At 43.3% G+C, this 23,937-nt stretch overlaps 2 protein-coding genes across 2 annotated transcripts in view; one reads left to right on the forward strand and one right to left on the reverse strand.

Annotated features, from left to right (window-relative positions):
* Positions 1 to 2,729: 2,729 nt before the first annotated feature.
* LOC128448090 (relaxin-3 receptor 1-like) lies at positions 2,730 to 3,884 on the reverse strand. The gene has a single exon (XM_053430998.1). The coding sequence runs from the start codon at positions 3,882 to 3,884 to the stop codon at positions 2,730 to 2,732; it is 1,155 nt and encodes a 384-aa protein (XP_053286973.1).
* Positions 3,885 to 5,150: 1,266 nt separating this feature from the next.
* LOC128462204 (A disintegrin and metalloproteinase with thrombospondin motifs 7) overlaps positions 5,151 to 23,937 on the forward strand; it is a 72,293-nt gene continuing 53,506 nt past the window's right edge. The window contains exons 1-4 of the mRNA XM_053447542.1: positions 5,151 to 5,583; positions 9,920 to 10,287; positions 22,672 to 22,858; positions 23,358 to 23,554. Of these exons, the coding sequence (XP_053303517.1) occupies positions 5,463 to 5,583; positions 9,920 to 10,287; positions 22,672 to 22,858; positions 23,358 to 23,554 (873 nt within the window). The 5' untranslated portion in view covers positions 5,151 to 5,462. The remainder of the gene's footprint in view (positions 5,584 to 9,919; positions 10,288 to 22,671; positions 22,859 to 23,357; positions 23,555 to 23,937) is intronic.

Genomic DNA, 23,937 nt, shown 5'->3' on the forward strand with positions numbered 1-23,937 from the left:
AGTAAAATGTCAAGTGTTTAAAATGTGTTTCTACACCTCACAGTGAAGTTCAGTGTAGGAGGAGAACTTCAATCTCCTCTCGCCCCAGCTCTTATCTAGTTTAACAAATCACTGCTCACTCTGCCACACCTGAAACTGAGAGGACACTTTATTGAACAAAAAGATTGAACAAAAGGATTTCAGATCAATTTCTGATTGAGTTCCTAACAACATGAGCACAGAGCAGGATTATCTTAGTTCAATGTGTGAAGTTTAATCACATAACACTCAGGTTTGTGTAGAACTAAACCCAAAGCTGTTGTCTCTTGGGTCGTGTCTTCATTCAATGCAATTCAATTCGTCTGGTTCCAGATCATAATGTTCATCATCTCACGACTTTGAAACCTCAGTGAGTTTTTTTTCCAGTTTAACATTGACTCGTTTACCTTGGAACACAAAGACCCCTGCTGTCACAGCCACTTCATATCTGCAGGTTTTGTTTGACTCTATGAAATCTGCACAAACCTCGTCTGAAGGTAACGAAGGTTCCAGTTCTCTGTGCTTCTCACTGAGTTCTCACTTTTAAAACCAGTGGATGAATAACGATGCTGTGTGGCTGCGGTTTGAAGTTTCATCTGCCACTGACAACAATGAGAACAGATTGATAACCCTGAGGGGAAGCCAGCCTCATGTCACTGCTGCGAATGTAATTAGATTCACTGAGAGGATCCAATGTGTGCAGCAGACACACAAACAGAGTTAACAAGAATAAATACTCAACACAACAGTTGATATAATATGATAATAAGTAAAGATGCTGATGAGCATTGACATTAATGAGACAAACATGAAAGAATATGGATTCAAGTTTGCTTTTAACATCTGCGTGATTGTAGTTTTACACTCAACATCAATTAGTATCAATCAATCAAACTTTATTTATCAAACACAGTTCACAAAGTGCTTTACGAAACATGGGAGGTTAAAATTAATTAATAATGAGTTGGAAAAATTCAGATTTAAAGACTAATGCATTCCAAAACAATCAAAAGTAGAAAAGACAACAACAAAAGTTAAGATGATAAAACATTCATAAAAATAATTAGTAAAGAACACAGACGAAATTAGGAACAACAATTTAATCTAAATAAATTAAACTAGAATAAGCAGTAAACAACAACAACTCCAATTTCCCCGTGTTGTTATTTTGAGAAATCAAATGTGTATCATATCAATGAATCATCAAATATCTCAGATTAAAACTGACTTAAATAAGATAAAGACACAAAGCTCATCTCATTATAATTTATATTCTCCACCACCATGACGACTTACTCTGTGACATCATCGATCTCAAACTTAGTTTTGTTCAGACATTTGAAAAACAAGTTTATATTTTCGATAATAATCGTACTGCATGTATTTGACATAAAGGGAATTGGATCTATAATTCCCCAACATGTAAATGTGAAAGAAAGCTGAGATGTAGATTACGATGCAAATCCATGAAAGCTCTCATGGAACTTTTAGATATTTAATTAGTTGAATGTATAGAAGCTGAGAACACACTCTCAACACTTGTCACCTTAGGGGGAAGCTGATTTGAACCGTGGAGTCTAGACCTGTTTTTAGTTTATTCATAGGAATATGATGATAAGAGCCTTTCACAGACATGTCAGTGTTTATGTTTTCTGATATGAAAACTTTTTATTTTACAGATTAAGCGCCGAAAAGGCTTTAAACAAAATGATATCAGCCAAAATGTTATCAGTGTCTGACTTTTTTACTCCCTAACATCGACCCCAGGAATCCATATCGGTCCAGCTGTAATTTGGCCACTTAGGACAGACAGTCTCTGGACACAGCGAGACGGACAGGGGGACATGGAGAGACTCTCATTAAACCTGACAGCCTGTCTGAGCTGGTGCTCTGCTGCCTCGTCGAGTGCCGTGGAGCAGGCCGGAGCGACAGCTGGAATCTTTACAGCTGCTGCCCACCTCTCTCCTGGGTCACCTCAGACACACCAGTGCAGACGGACCCTTCATTCACAGCTTGTGATGGACATGTCGGAAATGTTCCATCCATGAGTTCAGTGTATTCTTAGGGATTGAGTATTAGGAATTAATTTTTTTATGCTCATAACATAGAATATGGATCATATTGGCTCACTTTGGAAACCCTCTACTCGTGTATTTAGATATGCCCCAGAACTGAAGATGTTCTGTGAAGTTAAATTATGTGATATCTGCTGTTTTACATGACAGCAGTGAAATGTCCTCATCTGCTGGGGGAGAAGAATCAACGATCCCCTCAGACGGGAAAAAAGCCATTTATTTACAAAGATGCTTCACAGGGAGCAGCCGCATGAAGAGAAAACATTGCAACATGATTCTGTTTTGATCTTCTTGTCCGTTATGGGTCCTTCTTCAAGATCCCACATTGTGCATGGCAGTAATTTGTTTTTCAGATCCCTCCACGTCCCGGGGTCTATTCCAGTGAGGGACATTTCTCCACATGTGTCCCTTTGTCTCTGTTCCACCTGTTTGCTTGTCACATCGGTTTATTCCATCAGTGGAATCAACAAGTCACAGTTTTAGGATTCAGAGATGCCACAAATACAGTTCAGCCTCCTCACATGATCGATACCATGATGATGATGATGATGAAGATGAAGACATTTCCTGTAAAATGTTGTGATGTAATGTGGGTCACCTGCAGAGCAAAGTAAAAGCATCTGACTCCACTGGTTTTCACTGGGATTGTCTGGTGTTCGGGATCATTTTGGAGCCGGACACTCCTTTCCGGTCTATGATGGACAGCGTGTACTCTCCGTTGTCCATAATCTGGAGAGGAACGACAGCCTGGGTCTCGCCCTGCGTTACAGAGCGCGTGGCGCAGGCCCGGCTGGTGGATGCAGTGGACGCTCTCCAGAACAAACCGCTGAGCATCTTCCTGATCTCCGGCCTCATCAGACAGTACAGCACCGGGTTCAAGCAGCTGTTCGCGTGCGCCAGGCACACGGTGACCGGGAACACGTACGTGTGCACCATGTAGAACGACTTGTCCCAGTTGACCGCGTTGAACTTGACCAGTACGCCCCAGAAGGTGATGGCGTGGTTCGGCATCCAGCAGCAGAAGAAGGATAAAACCACGATAGCCACAGACTTGGTGACCCGGGACCTGCGCTTGGGGTTGCTGGTCCCCATGCTCCGCTGCTTCACGAAGCGCAGGAGCATCAGGTAGTTGACGCAGACGATGAGCATGGGGATGATGAAGGCGATCAGGATCTTCTGGATGTGGTAGAGGGCGAGCCAGTCATGCCCTTCAGGGAACCGGAGGAGGCAGAGCTTCTCCCCAGCGACGACGGTCACAGAGGAGAAGATCGCCGTCGGAGCCGTGGCCACGGTCGCGGCCACCCACAGCACCGCGCACACCCACTTTACGCACCGCGACCTCCGGTAGGTTTTCTTCTTCAGGGCATAGGCCACCGACCAGTAGCGGGTCACGCTCATCGCGGTGAGGAAGAACACGCTCGCGTACATGTTCATCACGGTGATGGAGAGGATGATTTTGCACATGGCGTCTCCAAACGGCCAGCTGAAGTCCAGCGCGGTGTCCACGGCCCAGAAGGGCAGCGTGAGGACGAACTGGAAGTCCGTCACCGCCAAGTTGATGATGAACACGTTGATCTTCGACCTCTTCCGACCTTGGCGTAACCTCATGAGGAAGAAGACGAGCAGGTTCCCCACCAGACCCGTCGCGCACACCACGGAGTACACCACGGAGATGAGTATCCTCAGGATGGCGCTCCCGTCCGCGCTCATGTCGATGTCTTCGAAACTAAAGATCCCATCGGCTGCAGAACTCAGGTTCAGAGCTCCGCTGTAGTTCAATAATCCATCCATCTTTAAAGTCAGAGACCTGCAGCCTCACCAGAGGTTCTGCTGTGCGCACAGGCTACGAGAATCCAGCCAAACGTCCTGTGCGTAAAGCGTCTCTGGCGCCATTCAGCGGACCCTCATCTTCATCACACCTTTTTGAATGACAGCTGACCGGGAGTCTGCTTTTATACAGGTGTAAGGTTCCTCTGCTGCTCTGCGATTGGTCCAATGAGAGGCGACGCAGACGCAGTCATAGGAAAGAGATCCTGAACCCAACAACAGGCACCAGACCCGGGATGGATGGGACGCATCCGTTACCGTGGGAAAAATCTGTCGCAAATGGATTCATGTGTGTCAAAAAACCACTTTTTATCAAGAGTAGTCAGACAAAATGCAAGAATTAAGACATGAAGCGTTTATAATAGGAAGTAAACAATGAAAAGATGAATGGAGGAGGAATTAAATGCTCAAATTCAAGCGGCACAGAATCAAAATGATGAAAGATGTAAACAGTGTTGACAGGTTTTGGTCTGGAACAATATTCTGCATCATTTCAGTTCGTGCACCTCGTGTTAGTTTTGCAGAGAAATAAAATTATCACAACAAACCACAGCATCTGAAACCTGAAGCTGCTCAGGAGCTTTATCCCTGAACCTGTGGTCCAGCCATGGTGCCTGCGCGCTCCCGCTAGAGGGCGCGCTAAGCCTGGGCAGATAAAGACCAATAATAAAGTGACATAACATTCTGGAGCCTAATGAACATTTGGATTTGAAATAGACTTTATTCCACCAGAGCCAATCTATGAAAAATACATTTTCAAGGATTTTTTTGTTGTTGAAATTAATATGATGAATAATTTAATTTCTCTTCTGTGTTTTTAAGACTTCAGGTAGATGTAGTTTTCAAATATCCATGAAATCATGAACTTCTTCACACTTCAACAACACTTTCATTAGGACTTTCTGGAAGTTTTTGCCCTACAGCTTCCACCACAGAGACAGTTTATCAGATTCCTCTTCATGCCCAAAGGGAGGAAACACAGATCTGACGGAGCCATGCTCAGCAATCCTTTCTCCGGTGGATGGAACAGGAGAAACCGGTCCTCATCTGACCCACTGAACCCGACTGACCCGACATGAGGCTGAAACTTCCACTGGATCCGATTTCTTGGAGGAGCATTCCCCTTTAAGCCTGCAGCCCCTCCGGAGAGATGGCCCATTGTCTTAAGTCCTCCCATCTGTGGGGGTGGCTCGGCAGAAAGTTTGCAGAGGAAAAAAGTTTCGGAGCTGTCACTGGCTGTCGGGAGGAGACAGATGGAGGACAGAGGGCACCGCCACCCGTGAGCAGACGATCGCACCGACGCACGGACAAAAGAACCGAGGACGCAACAAAGACGCACCGCGGAGGCGCAAGATGTCCGGGCCTGAGTTGGAGAAGTTGGTCGGGACAGTCAGAGTTTAGGTGCAACAAAGGAACGAAGAAGAAGAAGGAGAAGAAGGAGAGGTTCATTAAGCGCAGATGGAAGTGATTTGAGTTTTCCAGTCGACGCGGTGTGTGAGAGGCGTTAAATGTTTCTCCAGCGCAGCCCAGCGTCCTGACAACATGACCCGGTTGGAGTGCGGGCGTCACGCGTTGGGACGAAGAGTGTCCCCCCTTCTCTTCTTCATCGCACATCTGACGCTCCTGCAAACATGCAACACGCTTGGAGCATCACCGGAAGCAGGTGAGTGAGCCAGAAAACAAACAAACAAACAAACAAGAAAACAAACATCACACAAACAAACAAACATGTGATGGATGACTTCATGTCCTCTGGTGCCTCTTTTGTGCACATTTGCTCCATGAGTGCATCTCATTGCAGCACTGACCTGTGTTCACAGTCCTCGGGCCAGAGCAATTAAACACAACATTCAGCTCAGTGATGATTCAGATGAATCCCCAGAGGTTGAATCCCCCCCCCCTCCTCCCTCTCTGCAGTGCCCTTGAGCAAACCCCTCAGCTGCCTCGAGCAGCTCTTTGCTGACACTGACCTCTGACCTCCTCCGTCGAAGGACAGGAAGCAGAATCATCTTGGGAATCTAAGAGGATTCATTATCATCCTCACAACGGATCTGTGGTCTCCATCCTATACTTTGCAAATTGTATTAGTGGTCATGCTCGGTGGATATCCTCACATCAGAGAATTAATCCTCTTTGTCTCGTAGGATGCACTCGCTCGTCTCCGCTGCCAACACTTTCATCCTCTGGCTCTACCTCGCGCTACGTGGTTGGGATGTTAGACGTCAGGGACGTGCAGAGGAAACAGAAACAAGGAGTCGAGCAGAACTTTGTTAGTCCCCAGAAGTTGTGCAGCAGTAACACACAAAAACAGCACAACTAGATGAGGTCATTAAATAAGACTAGAGGTCAAAACAACACACGGTGCACAAAGCATGCAAACGCCCACAGAGGCCCAACAGCCCAGCTAAACCAGACTGCACACACTCCTGCTGTAGATCCCAGTTCTCTTAACTGGCTCCAGAGTGATGTGTGGTCACTCTGGAGAGTGTGTGTGTGTGTGCGGGGGGGGGCTGTCAGACAGAATGGATTCTTCATTCTTTAACAAGTGTTTGTGAAGCAGCTCATTGCTCCGTCACATCCGTCATGAATCAGCTGAGAGATCAACAAAGTGCTGTCAGGCTCTGCAGACGCCTGTCGCTGGGGGGGGGGGGGCGCCTTCCCTAACACGTAGAGGTGCTCGGTGACACACGTTGGTGCAACCAGTAAGAACCAAAACAGAACTGAGACACATGCATCATCTCATTTTCTCTGACACCCCCCTCCCCCCTGTCAGCCACTTAAAGGCCCCTGTTGATTCTGGGCATCAAATATCTTTTCCCAAGCCGAGCGACTTCTAGACGCAAACACAGGTGTCCCCCCCCCCCCCCCTCCCCACCCCACCCCCCATAGGGTGTTATTATAGAAGTTATGATTGTTTCTTAGAAATTGAAAGTCACATTCCTTTTTCCTCTTCTCATGGCAAACAATCACTGGGATCCCCTGGGGAGCCGCTGCCACGACCAAGTCCCTTGAATTCAAAATGAAATACTAGTGTGTGTTTTGTGTTAATTAGGACGCCGGAGGCAACAACAGCAGATTGAGAAAAGACTTCATGTGTTGTGAGTTATCTCCTCCTATGAAGGGATCCACCACACAAGGAGCTGGAGTTCATCCCTCTGCCAAGGCCAAAGAAAAGTTCTGAACATTATGAAGATAAAACAAAAAAAGGAATCTCCATCTGGATCCATGTTTCATCTGAATGCATGTAATGAAAAACAGTCGTGCTGATTGACTGATGGTCTCTGGAGTAGAAACTCTTCCAGGAAGATTCAGGCTTTGTTGAAAGTGTAAAATGTGGATGTTCTTGTTCAGAGCGTCCTCCTCAAAACAGACCGGTCAGTTTACTGTCAGTTGTTATTGTCTGTGTGCTGGACGTTGTCTAGACCAAAGTTAGAAAACTGTGAGTTCATCCTACCTGGTTTATCCACAGTGAGGATTCTATAGTCAGTGTTTTTTTCATAAAATGAAACTGAATCTCTTTCAGACACAAGCTCACATTTTTCTCCGGGCTATTAACAATCGACATTTCGAGTGTGAAGCGGAGAAGATGAACGATGAGTGAGAAATGTGTTCGGCTCACAGACACACAAGTGTTTGTGGAATTCATGGTCGATTCAGACTCTGGATCAGCCTTTCATTCAGATTCTTTGCTGTAGCTTCGTGTCTATGTAAGATTCCATCTGATCTTCCTGTGCTGCAGTATAACACACATTAGACTTCGGCAATTAACTCTCCCCGACCTAATCTTTCTCATGTCGGTTAATCCGGTTTATACTTTCCCTGGTGCGTGCATTCACCAACTGTCGGGGACTTTCATATTCCAGCGGCCGCCCACCGCTGCTTCAGGACACAGACGCAGATCACAGACCGCGCCACCCTGCCGCTTGTCCTCCGTTCCACTCCCCCGCTTACCTGTGCCCACTTTAACACATTGACAAAAAACACGGTTCAGAAGTTATCAGGACCTTCACAGTCCTTGAGGTTGTGTTTGTTCGATTCCCATCGATAATTTATACCGCAAAGACGTGTTGTGTAATCAAGGTAAAAGTTTGAAATATTTTGTGATACTGATTTGAAGTCACATTGCATGGCCCTTAATTCGACTGGAGCTGCTGTAACTGCAGTGGAGCGGAAAGCATCCAAGAAAAAAACATTGAACCCACCTGGATTGACCTCGACAACAAAGGTAAAAGCAAACAGAATGTGGGTGTTTGTGTATTTCCTGCTCCTGGTGGAAGGGAACGTTCCAAATCAACGCCTGCCAGACTCCTCACATCTTTCTGCTCGGTTGTGTTCTTGAACATAGTTGTGCGGATAAAACCAGCTCAGGGTTGTTTAACGAAGCTTTTGTGAATTCGCTGTTTGCATTCTCCTCGGTTCTCTCCGACGAGATGAAGCCATTGCCGGGAGGATGATGGTTCGGGAGCAGGACTCTCAGATTGTCTGCAGAAGCTGCTGTGTCTGGAAATTGTGATGCAACAAGTATTTTCTTTGTGTCATGAGTTACACCCAATAAATGAGACGACTCCAGTTGTTGTGACACCAGTAATAAGCATTTCTGTCTTTTGCTCATGCAGAGCGGACTCATTTGTTCATGCAGTTATACTTAGTATGTTTTTACAGTTGTTTATAGATGTTAAATAATCCATCTCCCTCTTCTCTCATTTATAGATCTGCTGGCTCTCGGCTGTTTGTTCTCAGTTTGGTGAAATCTTTAATTATCCATGAACATCATCAAATTAGAGCCTCCGATATAATTATCTATGAATAAAAAGAAAACACAAATCCAGCCAAATACTTATAAGTGGAATTTAGTTCTATATATTTGACATTTAGACATTGAATATGAATATTTATCTTTTCTGAATTGTTTATTCTGTCAAATAAAGCTAATATAAAGGTTTATATCTGTGAAAGGCTCATATCGGATGATTTTAATTGACGATAAATCAGTCAGGTTCTGATATTAATGTGAATTTGGTGGGTGAAGGTCAAAGTTCAAGGTCAAGGTGACTTCCCAGTTCCCCTTTTGACTCCTGAATGGATTCTCTTCAGAAAACATCCAGAGAATCCTTTCAAATTCTTAAAAAATGGCCACTTTGACTCACAGATTAACTCATTAGCTTTGGGCGGTAAAAGGTCAAAGTCACGGTGGCCTCACAATTTACATGTTTGGCTTCTTGAACACGTTTCTGCAAGTCCGCCTTTCCGGGAATTTCTAAAAATGTTGACACGTTGTCACAAAGATGAACTGATAAGATTTCAGTGGTCAAAGGTCAAAGGTCACATTGACCTAATGAGTAAAGCTGCGTTGGCTTGTGGAGGCCTACAGCTGCAGGGTGGTAATTCTAGTTGAACATAGTTAATGACTAGAATGTCAACATAACTGTGAGTTAAAAAGTAATCCATCCTACAGGCTCATGATGGATTCACATCCCCAGTAACTCTGACCTCTAGTTTCATGCCTCATTCCGTCTCTTCATTAAAAACTCTATTTCAAAAGTGCTCATATCGATAATTCAGTGCGATGAACTTAATTAAAAAGTGGCGATATCTTTAGGATGATTAAATTTGTGCTTGTGGAACAAAAACGTGCCTTTACGGTCGTTTCATGTAGAGCAGAGAGGAGCGGGCTGCTCCTTCGTCCTGAGGCTCCTCGTCTTCACCCTCGTTCTCACACTGCTGCCTCAGCGACTCACAGGAAATCAAGTTGGAGTATTATTTTTTTATCAGGAGAAGGAGTTTCTCTGAGTTTATCCGACCTGATACAGTGATTCTCCAACACGCTCTGCATCCTGCGTAGCTGTACTCCAACATGACAATGACAGATCGGACACATGGATTTGTTTAGAGTTTCCTCGGTTTTGTTTACAGCTTTACAGCCACTTGATTATATAATGACCCTCCTCTTTCCCATGATTTAATAACCCTCCTCCTTCTCCTCCCATCATGTCTGACAGAGGGATTTCTGCGGGATCTGCCGCAGTATGAAGTGGTGCGCCCCACCAGAGTGGATGCCAGAGGTCACTTCCTGTCCAACTTCCTGTCGCACCACGCTCGCAGAGTGCAGCGCCGGGAAGCCTCGGAGGGGCCGGCCGACTTGGATCGAGTCTTCTACCAGTTGTGGCATGGCGGCCACAGCTTGAACTTTAACCTCACCCTCAACCCTCACCTGCTGGCTCCAGGCTTCCTGACGGAGAGGAGGTACGGTGGCCTGGAGGGCGCCCAGATCCGCCCAGCTCGATCCTCCCAGTGTTACTATCTAGGAGAGGTGTGGGACGGGGCCAGTGTCAAAGGGAACGCAGCCATCAGTACCTGCGATGGGCTGGTGAGTGAACTAACTTCTATTTACTACTTTACCCTCATGTGTCGCTTAGTCTCTTTTTACGTGAATGCAAATTGAAAAGTGAGCTCTGTGAAACGTCCTGCTCCTGCTCTCGTGGGTTGAGTGTATCTGCTTGTTGTTCAAAATAAAACTACGGATGCCTGCGTCTTAGGAGGTAGAGCGGGTCGTCCACTACTGGTTTAATCCCCTGTCTTCTCCAGTCTGCGGGCCTGCTTGGGGCAAGACACTAAACCCACAAATTGTCCCTGATGGCTGAGTTGGCAGCTTGTAGTGATGTGTGGTGGAAAGGTCATTTGAACCTTTAGGCTTTTCAGTAAATAGCTCTCACCTTTATTTCTCTACGACAGTGTTGAAGCTGAGAGCAGCACAGTGAGAGGTCACAGCAGGAATCCAGCTGTGGGCCTCAGTCATGACAGTTTGCTCACAGTCAGTGGAAATGTGAGGAATCATCAGCACCTAAAGCTTCACTTGTTTTCTCTGTACTGAATCTAGTTCACAAGCACAGAATCCCAGTTTCCAGGAGACTGGGTTGATTATATATGTTCAGATATTGTTGTCTGGATATTGCATAAAAAACGTGAACATGCAAACGTGATGTTTTGCTTTTTTTACCTCTGCTAAGGAGGTTATTGGTTTGTTTGTCCATTTGTTTATTAAACAAGATTACAGAAAAACAACTGAACGGATTTCCAGGAAAGTTCATAGAAGGATGCGGTAACAGAGAAGAATTTTTACATTTAGGTGCTTAACAGGATTTTTCTTTCACACTGCAGCATACAGCATTTTCCCCAAATTTTCATAGTATTCACAGGGAATCGTTTCTGGACCTGGATTTAAAAATTCTGGCACATTCAGGAGACAGAAATCTACGAGTGTGTGAAATTTGGAGCAGCTTGGTGGAATTTAAGGGACTGTTGAGTCCTGGTGGACGTGTGCGCCCGAGCTCTATGAATTATTCTATGACAAAGTGGTGAAAATGTCCCAAAACTCCCATAAGCAGCAATGTTAAAGAAAGTTAAACCATAAAATTAACAACAAGCATAAAAAGTTCTGGTTTTAGTTCCCCTCTGTCTCATGTTGTAAAATGTGATGCGTGAGTATCTCCAGCTGCGTTTCACGAATGAAGCACAGCTGGAAAACTGCAAACAAAGTGGGAATTCAATTTTATTGATCAACTGAAATTAAAGAGCTGAAGTTCAGGCCGGAGGCAGCGGATTAATTAACCAACATGCGTGTCCTGCTGCCTTCATATGGCTGCAGGGATTTACTGACCTGAAGGTTAAAGCCTTTCATATATAAAGCCGCAAAGGATTCATCGTGTGTGTGTGTGTTTAATGCATATTGGTTTGGGAGCGTTAGTGAAGATTGACTTGTAATAGCTTGAATGGGTTTCGGGTATTAAATAACCTTTGACCTTTGTGTTATTACAGCCTGTTAGCGGTTGCATTATAATATTGATCAGCGAGCCGAGAAACTGACCAAAGGCTTCTTCATAATGTGAAGAAGTTTAGATTCCCCAGGCATCTTATTAGTGTCGTATATAAAACTGAACAAAAACAATGTGTTTGTAGTGTATAAACACCTCAGGGTGTGGTTAATGAAGCTGGGAGAGGAAATGCATTTATTGGTTTATTTAACAGGGACAGTGAATATAAATGAACATCAATGGGAGTTTGGAAAGAGGCTTGTTTTCATCTTTAGTCTCGTCAAACAAAAAAAATTCAAAAAAAGATATTGAAATGATAACTTTATTGAGATTAATTAATTCATACATGTTTAAGTGTATAGAACATTAACGAGAAAATAATGTGAATGTATCCAGTTCAAAGTCACATCAGATGAATAAAAGTTTAATTATTAATCATTCGAACAGGGAACCTACTTGCTGTGAGGTAGATAGTGAGATGGATATAGTAGATAGATTGTTAGATAGATGGATAGATAGATAGATAGATAGATAGATAGATAGATAGATAGATAGATAGATGGACAGATAGATAGATAGATTGTTGGATAGATGGCGAGATAGATAGATAGATACAGTGCCTTGCATAAGTATTCACCCCCTTTGGACTTTTCTACATTTTGTCATGGTATAACCACAGATTAAAATTTATTTCATCGTGAGTTTATGTAATGGACCAACACAAAATAGTGCATCATTTGGAAGTGGGGGGAAATATTACATGGATTTCACAATTATTTACAAATAAAAATCTGAAAAGTGTTGAGTGCATATGTATTCACCCCCTTTACTGTGAAACCCCTAACAAAGATCTGGTGCGACCAATTGCATTCACAAGTCACATTTGCAAGTCACATAATTAGTAAATAGGGTCCACCTGTCTGCAATTTAATCTCAGTATAAATACACATGTTCTGTGACGGACTCAGAGTTTGTTGGAGATCATTACTGAACAAACAGCATCATGAAGACCAAGGAGCTCACCAAACAGGTCAGGGATAAAGTTGTGGAGAAATATGGAGCAGGGTTAGGTTATAAAAAAATATCCAGAGCTTTGAACATCTCTCTGAGCACCATAAAATCCATCATAAGAAAATGGAAAGAATATGGCACAACCGCAAACCTACCAAGAGGAGGCCGTCCACCCAAACTGAAGAGTCGGACAAGGAGAAAATTAATCAGAGAAGCAACCAGGAGGCCCATGGTTACTCTGGAGGAGTTGCAGAGATCCACAGCTGAGGTGGGAGAATCTGTCCACAGGACAACTATTAGTCGTCTACTCCACAAATCTGGCCTTTATGGAAGAGTGGCAAGAAGAAAGCCATTGTTGAAAGGGATCCATAAAAAATCCCGTTTGGAGTTTGCCAGAAGCCATGTGGGAGACACAGCAAACATGTGGAAGAAGGTGCTCTGGTCAGATGAGACCAAAATTGAACTTTTTGGCCTCAATGCAAAACGCTATGTGTGGCGAAAACCCAACACTGCCCATCACCCTGAGCACACCATCCCAACAGTGAAACATGGTGGTGGTAGCATCATGCTGTGGGGATGCTTCTCTTCAGCAGGTACAGGGAAACTGGTCAGAATAGAGGGAAAGATGGATGGAGCCAAATACAGGGAAATCCTTGAAGAAAATCTGATGCAGTCTGCAAAAGACTTGAGACTGGGGCGGAGGTTCATCTTCCAGCAGGACAATGACCCTAAACATACAGCCAGAGCTACAAAGGAATGGTTTGGATTAAAGAATGTTAATGTCTTAAAATGGCCCAGTCAAAGCCCAGACCTCAATCCAATAGAGAATCTATGGCAAGACTTGAAGATTGTGGTTCACAGACGGTCTCCATCCAATCTGACTGAGCTTCATCTTTTTTGCCAAGAAGAATGGACAAACCTTTCCATCTCTAGATGTGCAAAGCTGGTAGAGACATACCCCAAAAGACTTGCAGCTGTAATTGCAGCGAAATGGGGTTCTACCAAGTATTGACACAGGGGGGTGAATACTTATGCACCCAACAGATGTCAACTTTTTTGTTCTCATTATTGTTTGTGTCACAATAAAATTTATTTTGCACCTCCAAAGTACTATGCATGTTTTGTTGATCAAACGGGAAAAAGTTTATTTAAGTCTATTTGAATTCCAGTTAGTAACAGTACATAATGGGAAAAAGTCCAAGGGGGGTGAATACTTATGCAAGGCACTGTAGATAGATAGATGGTAGGATGGATAGATAGATAGATAGATTGTTAGATAGATGGACAGATAGATAGATAGATTGTTGGATAGATGGAGAGATAGATAGATAGATGGATAGTAGGATGGATAGATAGATGGATGTTTTTGTCCTTTTCGTAAATTCCTGTTCCACACAGTAATCGTCGCTGTCATCAAAGTGCTCTCCAGGTAATGAGGTACCACAACTTCACACAGAGGTTCAATTATTCTGTTTCACAGGTGACAGAGCCAATTGCTTTAACTGGATGAACTGTCCCGTGGAGACTGGCTCCCTGTTCCCACTCTGTATGCACGTCCACCTGCAAACTGACAGTTCCATCAAATATCTCCCTCGCCCTCTTCAAGTAAACAAGTGTTGCCTTGAGCAGGTCTGAGGGGAAAGGCATCGATCGAGTCTCTGATAAACTCCTGGAGGGGGAGACTCCGGCTCCATCACTTGTAAAAACAATGTTTCTCTTCAGCAGTCAACAACCGAGCCCCGATGTTATCAACCCTGTGGATACTTTATCGTGCACCTGAGGAAGTTTCCTCTGTGGGAACATGACAAGCAGTGTCTTGCATTTAAACACAACCTGGACTGATTGCGGTGTGAGGATCTGGAACCTGCACTTCTGAGAGTTTTATTCATGAGCATCTTGAACTTCCTGTAGATTCTCAGCTGACAGATCCGCTCCTGATGGAAACTACTTCGGGTTGAGTTCGGGTCACAGTCGCATTAAAACTCACATCTTAAGAAAATGAAAACAAACATTGGCGTCCATTTTCAGCTTAGTGATTTTGTTGCACTGTTGGATTTGCCAAAGAAATGCCAAGAAAACACTACTCTTACTTTCACCTTTAACAACAGTCCTGGATTCATGTGTAAGCTCAGTATGTAACTTCATAGTCAAACGAGTTCATAACCGTGTTTTCCTCCATGCTCACATATCTGCTTATGTTTTCCACCAACAGAAATATGAATGAGTGAAGTTTTTTTTTTTCCAAACAGGAGCATTTTGTGAGAAACTGATACTCGGTCCCAACACATCATGTCTTACAAGCTCTAATATTTATTTGAATAGCGACTGAATATCTTGGTGCTGCAGCTGCATGACTCACTGGTGTAATTGGCTGTCGTACTGTGTCGTCGTGTTCACTGAAAGTTTTCTTGTAAAAAGAACAAAATCCATTGTGTGAATCCCCAAGCTCTCACATAATTGCTTTCTTTCTTTCTCTCTCTCTTTCTCAGACCCTATTTTTTTCATTTGAAGCATTTCAGACCCCGCTTTGTTTGTGTCCGGCTTTTTAATTCTTCCAAATCTTTATTCTGGAACACTGCTGCGGCGATTCGTGGCTCATTACAGCTTCCTATTGATTCGTGGAACAGTTGGAAACCTGGGCTGTGGGCGTCAATAGTTCTGGTGGAGCACAGTGTTCAGGTTATCCCTCCCGCAGCTTGAGTCACAGACATGAATCCTATTTGGTATCGTTTTGCACATCAGTGGTAGCAAAGAATAATTTGTTAAAATACTATTAATTAACACTTTCTAAACTGAAAGTGGAAGCATCTGCTCCGTGCATCAGCAGAAGCAGTGTCACATCAGAGTAACGGAGTCGGATCATGTCACAAGAGTTGAGTATGACTAACGGTGAGGAGGATATGGTGGCAAAGGAAAGTAAAAATATTCTGGATGTTTTGAGGGTCCATCGGTAACTAACAGACGGGTCAATGTGTTTGAGAGAGAGAGAGAGAGAGAGATAGCCGCTACACTGCAAAAACTCTTGGCTACAGTTAGCCTCAGATATTTGCGATCATTGTGAAAATGTGTTGGGAGTAATTTTGAACATGAAGTGGCTGCTACCATATATATATATATATAAAAGGTTAGATGTCTCGTCCGCGTTGCCGGCCAACGGAGTCGAACGCCGGCACATGGCGGCCATCTTGCCACAGGCGGCTCGCCCACCCATAACATTCTCTTGTTAGTGGTAAATTAACTTTTTAAATAAAATAAAATAAAATAATTCTTGATGTATATTTGTAAAGGGAAATCTTGTACATCTATAGAACATTGTACAAGTTTTTTAGAAAATAACATAATCATTCATAAGTATGCAGTGTCATAACTACATCTCTGATGTTCATAACAAACCGAACAGTTTAAAAATCTGTTCAAAATTTTGCAAGTTATGATTATTTAAAAAGTTCGTACCACTACAACACAATGTTATGGGTGAGCAAGCTGCCTGTGGCAAGATGGCCGCCATGTGCGGACATTCGACTCCGTTGGCCGAGACATCTAGCCTTTATATATATATCTATGGCTGCTAAAGTCTGGAAAAGGTACAAACCCCTTCTAACACACAACTCGGCTGCCTTCAGGGAAATCGTGGGTTAAAGATCGATGTGTGTGCTCTGAAGATACTGAGTGAACTCGCGTCTGTTCGGGGAAAATGTGCAGCGTCAACTGTGTCTGACATAAGTTTCATTTCCGTAGCATCTCTATTCGTCGCTTCAGTATAGCCTCTACAACTAAAGCATAAACCCACACTCACTTTGACACACAAAAGCAAAGTTAAAAGAGACTTGATTTTTAATCAGTGGCAGACCTTCCCTCTCTGAAGCTCACTCAGACACATGGCGCCCACATTGGTGCTGCTCTGCCACGCAGCCAAGTTCAATCCTTATTTGTTTGTGGGTCTCTGGGGTTGTTGTTTGGGTTTCTTGGTTTCAGTCTGGATCACAGCAACTGAAACACAACGATCAGCTGGATTGAGATCATGTGCCTGACGTAGCCAGCTAGGACCTAGTTCTAAAATAATCATAGGTCACGTTACATTATAGATCATCATTGTAGATATTGATCGATGATTTACAGGCTGCAGTTTGTGTAAATAATAGGAACGCTCGTTGACATGATGTCGTGCGGATCAGCATCACAAACAGTTGAACACCTTCTGTAAAACACTTCCACAAACCAGTGAAACCATCACAGACTGAGTGTTTATTCTAGCTCTGTTGTATCAGACAGCATTAGTGGAGCTTCAGCATGTTTAACAGCATGTAAACTTCAAGGTCACACAGTCGTGTTCCTCTCTCCTCAAAACCACTGCTAAGAAAACAGCGTCCGTCCATCGCTTGTAAGCTACCGCCCCCGTCTGTTCACTTGGTCTCTCCCAGCAGGACCCAGCGAGAGGAGGAGGAGTATTTCCAAAAGAGATTTTTATCATAAAAAGACTTGACATTGGATTGTGCCTGAAATGTGATTTCATTTGGACTGTGACATTGAAAAGTGAGCACTTTATCCCCACAGCCATTCGTGGAATTCATCAATTGATTTATGAAGAATGTCATTGCTGAATACTTAGATTTGCCCTGTCGAGCACTCACCCCATTCCCAGAAAGATAAGCCTTGAGGAGAGACCCTGTTAAAGCAACACTATGCAAAATTTACTGAGCAGCAGTGCCCCCTGCAGCCACACGCGGTGATTAATTCTGCCGGGGGTCGTGTTTGAGAGAATAAGTCGTTTTAATTTCGATAAAAAACTAGATATCACCCATAATCCTCAGCTTCTGCAGCTGTAGCAAATCCACCAAACTCTGTTCAGAATTCTTCATATTCTAAAGTCTCTTCAGCTGATCTGCAGTTCAGCTTCACTCTTCAACTCGCTGGACCTGATTCTGACAGTTAAAGCTGCGACTGTCAACACTTCTCACAGGAGATCGAACCCACTCAGCACTCAGAGCAGGAGCAGACGTTCAGGGTGAGGAAACCTTCTCCGTGTTCACAGTCACTGAACCATCAAACACATATTGAAGCGCCTGAACACGTTGTGTGTTGCCTTAAACTTAGGTTTCTATTCATTCATATTCGTCTGAAGCTGTATGAACTCAGTGAACCGCTCTGTATCTGAGTAACGCACAGTATCCTCCTCTTTATGGAAGATGAGTGTTTTTCATCAGACCACTTCACATCTATTGTTTGTGCGCGTGTGTTTGTTTGTGTGTCTGTACATGTGTGCAAATGTCCGATGTAAGTGAGCCCAGACTTTATGACCCCCCCGGGTGAAAAGGAAAAAACAAACACAGTGGAACATGACGTCTGTATCAGACAGAACCTCCTGGTTTCGCCTCAGTACAGATGAACTCCACTAATTAGGTTTTTCAGTGTTGTTTTTTATCCCTAATTGGTTTTCCCCTCTAATTCTCGCTTGATCTAAAAAAATATGATATGTTACTTATCAATGTGCTCTCATGCGTTTTTTTTTTTTTTAATACTCTGCAGAAAACAACTGCTTGAATTTATGAGGGCAAATTATATGATATTCAAAAATCTGCTATAATAAATGCTGTCATTACATTTCAAGAGTCCTCGACGTGGATGAAGATCTCTTTGTAAATCTATGGTCACAGAATTCAATGATTCACCAATAACAGGCGTCGCATCCGAGGGAAATATCATCGTGTTGATAAGTTTAGAACATAAACTAATGATGTGCTAGATTACAGAGGGAGAGTGTGTCTGATATTCAGTGAAAGGTCCAGGAAGAGACCATTTCCTCAAGCAAAGGTCCCGAACATCATAATGTGAAGATTCACTGCAACGTAAATTGAAATATGAGATTTATTAACATCTGTGTGTGTGATCAACAACTGACAGTCTAATAAAACACTAATGCAATAATGTTTAAACAATATTTATGTTTTCACGTTGAGCTCAAGGGATTTTGAATAAATACCCTAATAAAGAAGGAACTTTATTTTAGAATAAGCATCTTACATTGAAATGTGTCGTTTTAATACAAATTCAAATTAAAAGTGTAGATTAACTTTCACTTTTTCCTCTCCGTCTAAAAACGGTACATGCTCTACGTTATATAATATGCAGCAGCGTAATTGCCTCAGTGCAGTGACTATAATGGGAGTAAATGGTCCTGGTGTTTTCAGGCTCAAAGGATGAGTCATCAGAAGTAAAAAAAGACATACATGAGGCCTCTGACACGCGTGTTGTTGTGCAGACACGTGAAATCCTGCTTGACTCCATCTCCCACAGCTGCTACACATAATCCAATTTAATTTCATCTGTACCAGTCAGGTCTGTGGATTTGTCTCACAGAGTCCTGATGGGTTTTGAGACAAATTCAAACAATTCACAGAATGTCGGCTGCAGATACAGGAACATTCAGCTCAGCGAGTCGACTACAAAGACAAGTGATGAACTAAAGGAGGAACCTGCCTCTGTAAAGTGCCGGGTGGTCACGTGTCACCAGAGCAGCTTCAGTGCACGAGGCCATCGGCTGTAGAAGAATCTGAAAGTCTCAGTAAGGACGAACTCCACTAATTAGGTTTTTCAGTGTTGTCTTTTTATCCCTAATTGGTTTTCCCCTGTAATCTTCAATCGCTTTTTAATGCTCTGCACAAAATAACTGCTTGAATTAACGACCTCAAATTATATGATATTCAAGAATCTGCAATTAGTGCTGTCATTACATTTCAAGAGTCCTCGACGTGGATGAAGACGTGAATCTATGGTCCAGCTTCAGAGGGTTGATGGTGGATGTTCTCTTTGGACACGGTGGCTCCGAACATGTGAGAACACACAGAATTCAATGATTCACCAATAACAGGCGTCGCATCCAAGGGAAAAATCATCATGTTAATAAGTTTACAACATAAACTAATGATGTGCTAGATTACAGAGGGAGAGTGTGTCTCATATTCAATGAAAGGTCCAGGAAGAGACCATTTCCTCAAGCAAAGGTCCCGAACATCATAATGTGAAGATTCACTGCAACGTAAATTGAAATATGAGATTTATTAACATCTGTGTTTGATCAACAACTGACAATCTAATAAAACACTAATGCAATAATGTTTAAACACTATCTATGTTTTCACATTGAGCTCGAGGGATTATGAATAAATTCTAAAATAAAAAAAAACATATACAAACTTAATTTTTTTATTAAGCATCCTACATTGAAATGCTTTGTTTAATTCAAATTAAAAGTGAAGATTAACTTTCACTTTTCTCCTCTTGATTTTCACTTGAACACTTTCCTCCTGTTCCTTTATGTCTCGGCCCCACTTTTCTCGCTGAGTGAGGGACGTCAGCTTGTTTGCTGCTTTTGACAATCCCCACTATCTGGGCACATATGAGTCACACTGGTATTGAACCGCCCGTCAGAAGAATGAGCAGCGTCGGCCCGGTCTTGATTGAAAGCTTTCTTTGTCTACTTCTCTCTTGTGAAACATGTGAAATTACTTTTCTTACTTTACTCTGACTCACTTCTCTCGTCTCGTGTTTATGTCACTCACCGACTTTCAGAATAGCTGAGGATCACGTCGGATGATTTACAACACACGCAGTTGGCCTGTGAGTCTCTTGGGTCGCTAAACCAACACTGTAAAGGCTCAAATGGAAACAGTGATAAGTTTTATGTTCAGGTCTGAAGAGGACGACATCTAGACCGTGTTCCACCTGTTAGTGACCTCTGGACTAAAGGTTCTGTCCTGAACCACAGAAAATAATGTTTTTGGGGTTTAAAAACAAACTGTGTATTCTGCATGTGTGCTCACCAACGTGAATATTTCCATCAGACTTTATCCCTGGACGAGGTGGGATGCCTCACTCCTTTCGTGGGTCAGGTTAGATAAACAGTCTTGTCGGAAGCGGCTTTAATAAACGCTGCAGACGGTGAGAATGGTGCAAAACGAAGACATTTCCAGAGATCCACAGCGCACGCAAACAAACAGAGTTCAAGAATGTTGTTTAGAGAGCGGATGGACTCATAATGGAAGGTCATAGGCAACTCTGTCTAAATACTGTATATGCTCTAAAATATGTTATATGCAGCAGCGTAATTGCCCCAGTGCAGTGATTACAATGGGAGTAGATGGTCCTTGTGTTTTCAGGCTGAAAGGATGAGTCATCGGAAGTAAAAAGAAAATACATACATGAGGCTTCTGACACGCGTGTTGTTGTGCAGACATGTGAATTTGTGCATGACTCCATCTCCCAGCGCTGCTACAAATAATCCAATTTCATTTCATCTGTACCAGTCAGGTCTGAGGATTTGTGTCACAGAGTCCTGATGGGTTTTGAGACAAATTCAAACAATTCACAGAATGTCGGCTGCAGATACAGGAACATTCAGCTCAGCGTGTCGACTACAAAGACAAGTGATGAACTAAAGGAGGAACCTGCCTCTGTAAAGTGCCGGGTGGTCACGTGTCACCAGAGCAGCTTCAGTGCACGAGGCCATCGGCTGTAGAAATATCTGAAAGTCAATCGAAGGGATGAACACCATTTATTTTTCTTTAGGTATTGCAATGGAAATGTATGGATCCTTTGTATTGTGCTGAAATACTGATCGTTTTCTCAGAGTGAGAATGATACCGAGCGCCTCAGTGTCCAAGGACGTCCGTCCTGAGGGACACCAGACGAGTCTCAAGGTGAAGACAACATGTACGTTAGCAGAATGAGATCTCAAGAAGAAAACACATTTCTGTTTGAATGTGTTGTGAGAACGTCGGCAGGAGCTGAAACAAACCTTCATAAAAAAACAGTGTTGCCTTTGCTCAATGCCACCAGCACAATATTCCTCCATTGTGTTTTCAGGGTTGTCCGTCTTCTAATCTGTTTCCTTCTTGTCAACACGATATCTCATGCGCGCCTTGAGGGAGTTTCTTCAAATTTGGCACGAACGCTCAGTTGCACTGGAGGAAGAACTGATTTGATTTAGGTGGTCAAAGGTCAAAGGGCCAGTGGGGGGGGGGGGGGCTCTTCTCTGAGGTTCAGTGGCGCCCTGAGGGAGAGAAAGCTGAGCTGAGGGTTAAGAAGTAGTTGAGATTTAAATTTAGGGGGCGAGGATGGACGTCTCTACTAGAGTTTGGTTTTGGTACCGTGCCAGTGAGGTTTAGGGTTCAGTTGATTTACGTGACATCTGAACTTTACGCTGTCTCTGTTGGGCTCTGAATGTCGACTGTTTATTCTGTGAACTGAGAAACCAAATGTTCTCTTAAGGACCAAATACACAAGTAGCTCTGATGGAGAAAATGTTCAGTAACTATAAAGAATATTGTACGAAGCGTTTTCTTTATTTTTGCAAAGGGAAGAATAGAGACTGATGCCCCGTTACTTCATGTCACCAAAGTTATTATCTGTTTGTTTATTAGTCAGATGGATTTTCAAAAACTACCCAACCATTTTCTAAGGATTTGTGTGGAGGGGTTGTGCTGATCTGGATCAGGGGGTAGATCCAGGATTTTGATTGGACGTTTATCAAACATTTTCATCGATTCCTCCAGAGAACAGTTTCTGGATCTTGATGAAAGAACTCCGACATATTTGGGAGACTGATATTTACGAGGGTTAATGTGGTGCAGATCCAATTAAAATATTTTGATCTAGTTAGTTTTACTGTGGTTTTATAATTGGGCTGTCGGGCCTTGGTGGAGTTATGTGCCAAAAAAGAACCTTTTAATGATTAATTTATTTTATTCATTTATATATTTAATTGACAGCTCTTAAGAGAAGTGTCACTCCAGGATAAAATAAAGTTAATGAGCCAGTTCTTTAAAACTTTTTAAATAGCTCAATATTTCAACAACTTCCTCTGCGATGATTCGAATCACACGACTGGATGAAATATTCAGATTCTGACTTGCCACCTCTCTTTCCTTCAGACAGGACTGTTCAAGGTGTCCGATGAGGAGTTCTTCATTCAGCCTCTGGAGGAGTCCAGCAAGGAGGAGGCGGCGGCGCCACAGGCCCACGCCATCTACAAACGCCACGCCCCCCCGCCCTCCCTCCCTCCACTCATACAGTCGATCTCAGGGAATGAAGCTCTCAACGGAACCTGCGGATTCAAAAGTAAGTCACTCATCTCTGCAGCTCATGACTCATAATACCCCGGGCGCTGAATTAATAAGGGGGAAGATGATTATGACTGATTGAAATGTCTTGTCACTCTCCAGCTAATGTGCAGAGGTGAGAAGAATAAAAACATTGGGGTTTTAAAACTCATAAATATGACACTTAAAATTCTGAGACGGCTTAATTGACCATAAAAGAAAAATGGTCATCCTGGAGAAATCAAGGAGGAGATGTGCTTTTATATCGGCAATATAACTTCTGGAACTGGCACAGCTTCTACCTCATGAGTCAGTCTTGATAGCTGGAGGATTGGAGGGATAGATAGATAGATAGATAGATAGATAGATATATAGGGCCCTTGCAGAGGGGCCTTGATCCTGTATTAAAAGGTTTAGACTATAAGTGGAAAGTTTCAAACCCTCCCTGGTTTGTCCTCTGTAACGACCCACGGTGCCGCGGTGAGGTTTAAATATCAATCTCTTTCTGCCGTCTCCAGATTCCCATCAAAGTGTTGAAGAGCTGGAGCGGCAGCGGGAGCGCTGGGAGCGCCGGCAGCAGAGGAAAAGGAGAATCCGTCATCGCTCAGTCAGCAAAGAGAAGTGGGTGGAAACGCTGGTGGTGGCTGACCCCAAAATGGTGGAGTATCATGGGAGCAAAGCTGTGGAAAGTTACGTCCTCGCCATCATGAACATTGTAAGTGTGTCTAGTTTTATATTTGTGTGTACGTGTGTGTGTCTTCACGCCAAACAGGAATTTCAACTGTTCCCCTGTAGCTTCCTGTTAATGAACAAATCTTCTCATCTATGAAGTTGGGGAAGTTTTTCCATCTCTCAAAAAACATCAAACGGAGCAAATGAGGAAGACGTCTTCATCACATATGTCCATCCTGTATCCAGTTACAGCGCCTCTGAACATCTGCCCAGATGTTTGGATGATAACCCCAGATGCTGTTTATGTTATTGTGACCAGATCCTGGATCAGTTTTTCCTTCTCCGAGTTACCAGAAGCAGGACTAAACCTTTCTCATCTTTTCTTTTCACCCATGACTCTCAGACCTCTCTGGAATAAATGTTATC

This window comes from Pleuronectes platessa, chromosome 1 (assembly GCF_947347685.1).
Source record: "Pleuronectes platessa chromosome 1, fPlePla1.1, whole genome shotgun sequence".
NCBI classification, from domain to species: Eukaryota; Metazoa; Chordata; class Actinopteri; order Pleuronectiformes; family Pleuronectidae; genus Pleuronectes; species Pleuronectes platessa.

Bases quoted from the DNA above. Each gene is read 5' to 3' on its own strand.
- LOC128448090 (XM_053430998.1), bottom strand. From the start codon at position 3,884: ATGGATGGATTATTGAACTACAGCGGAGCTCTGAACCTGAGTTCTGCA.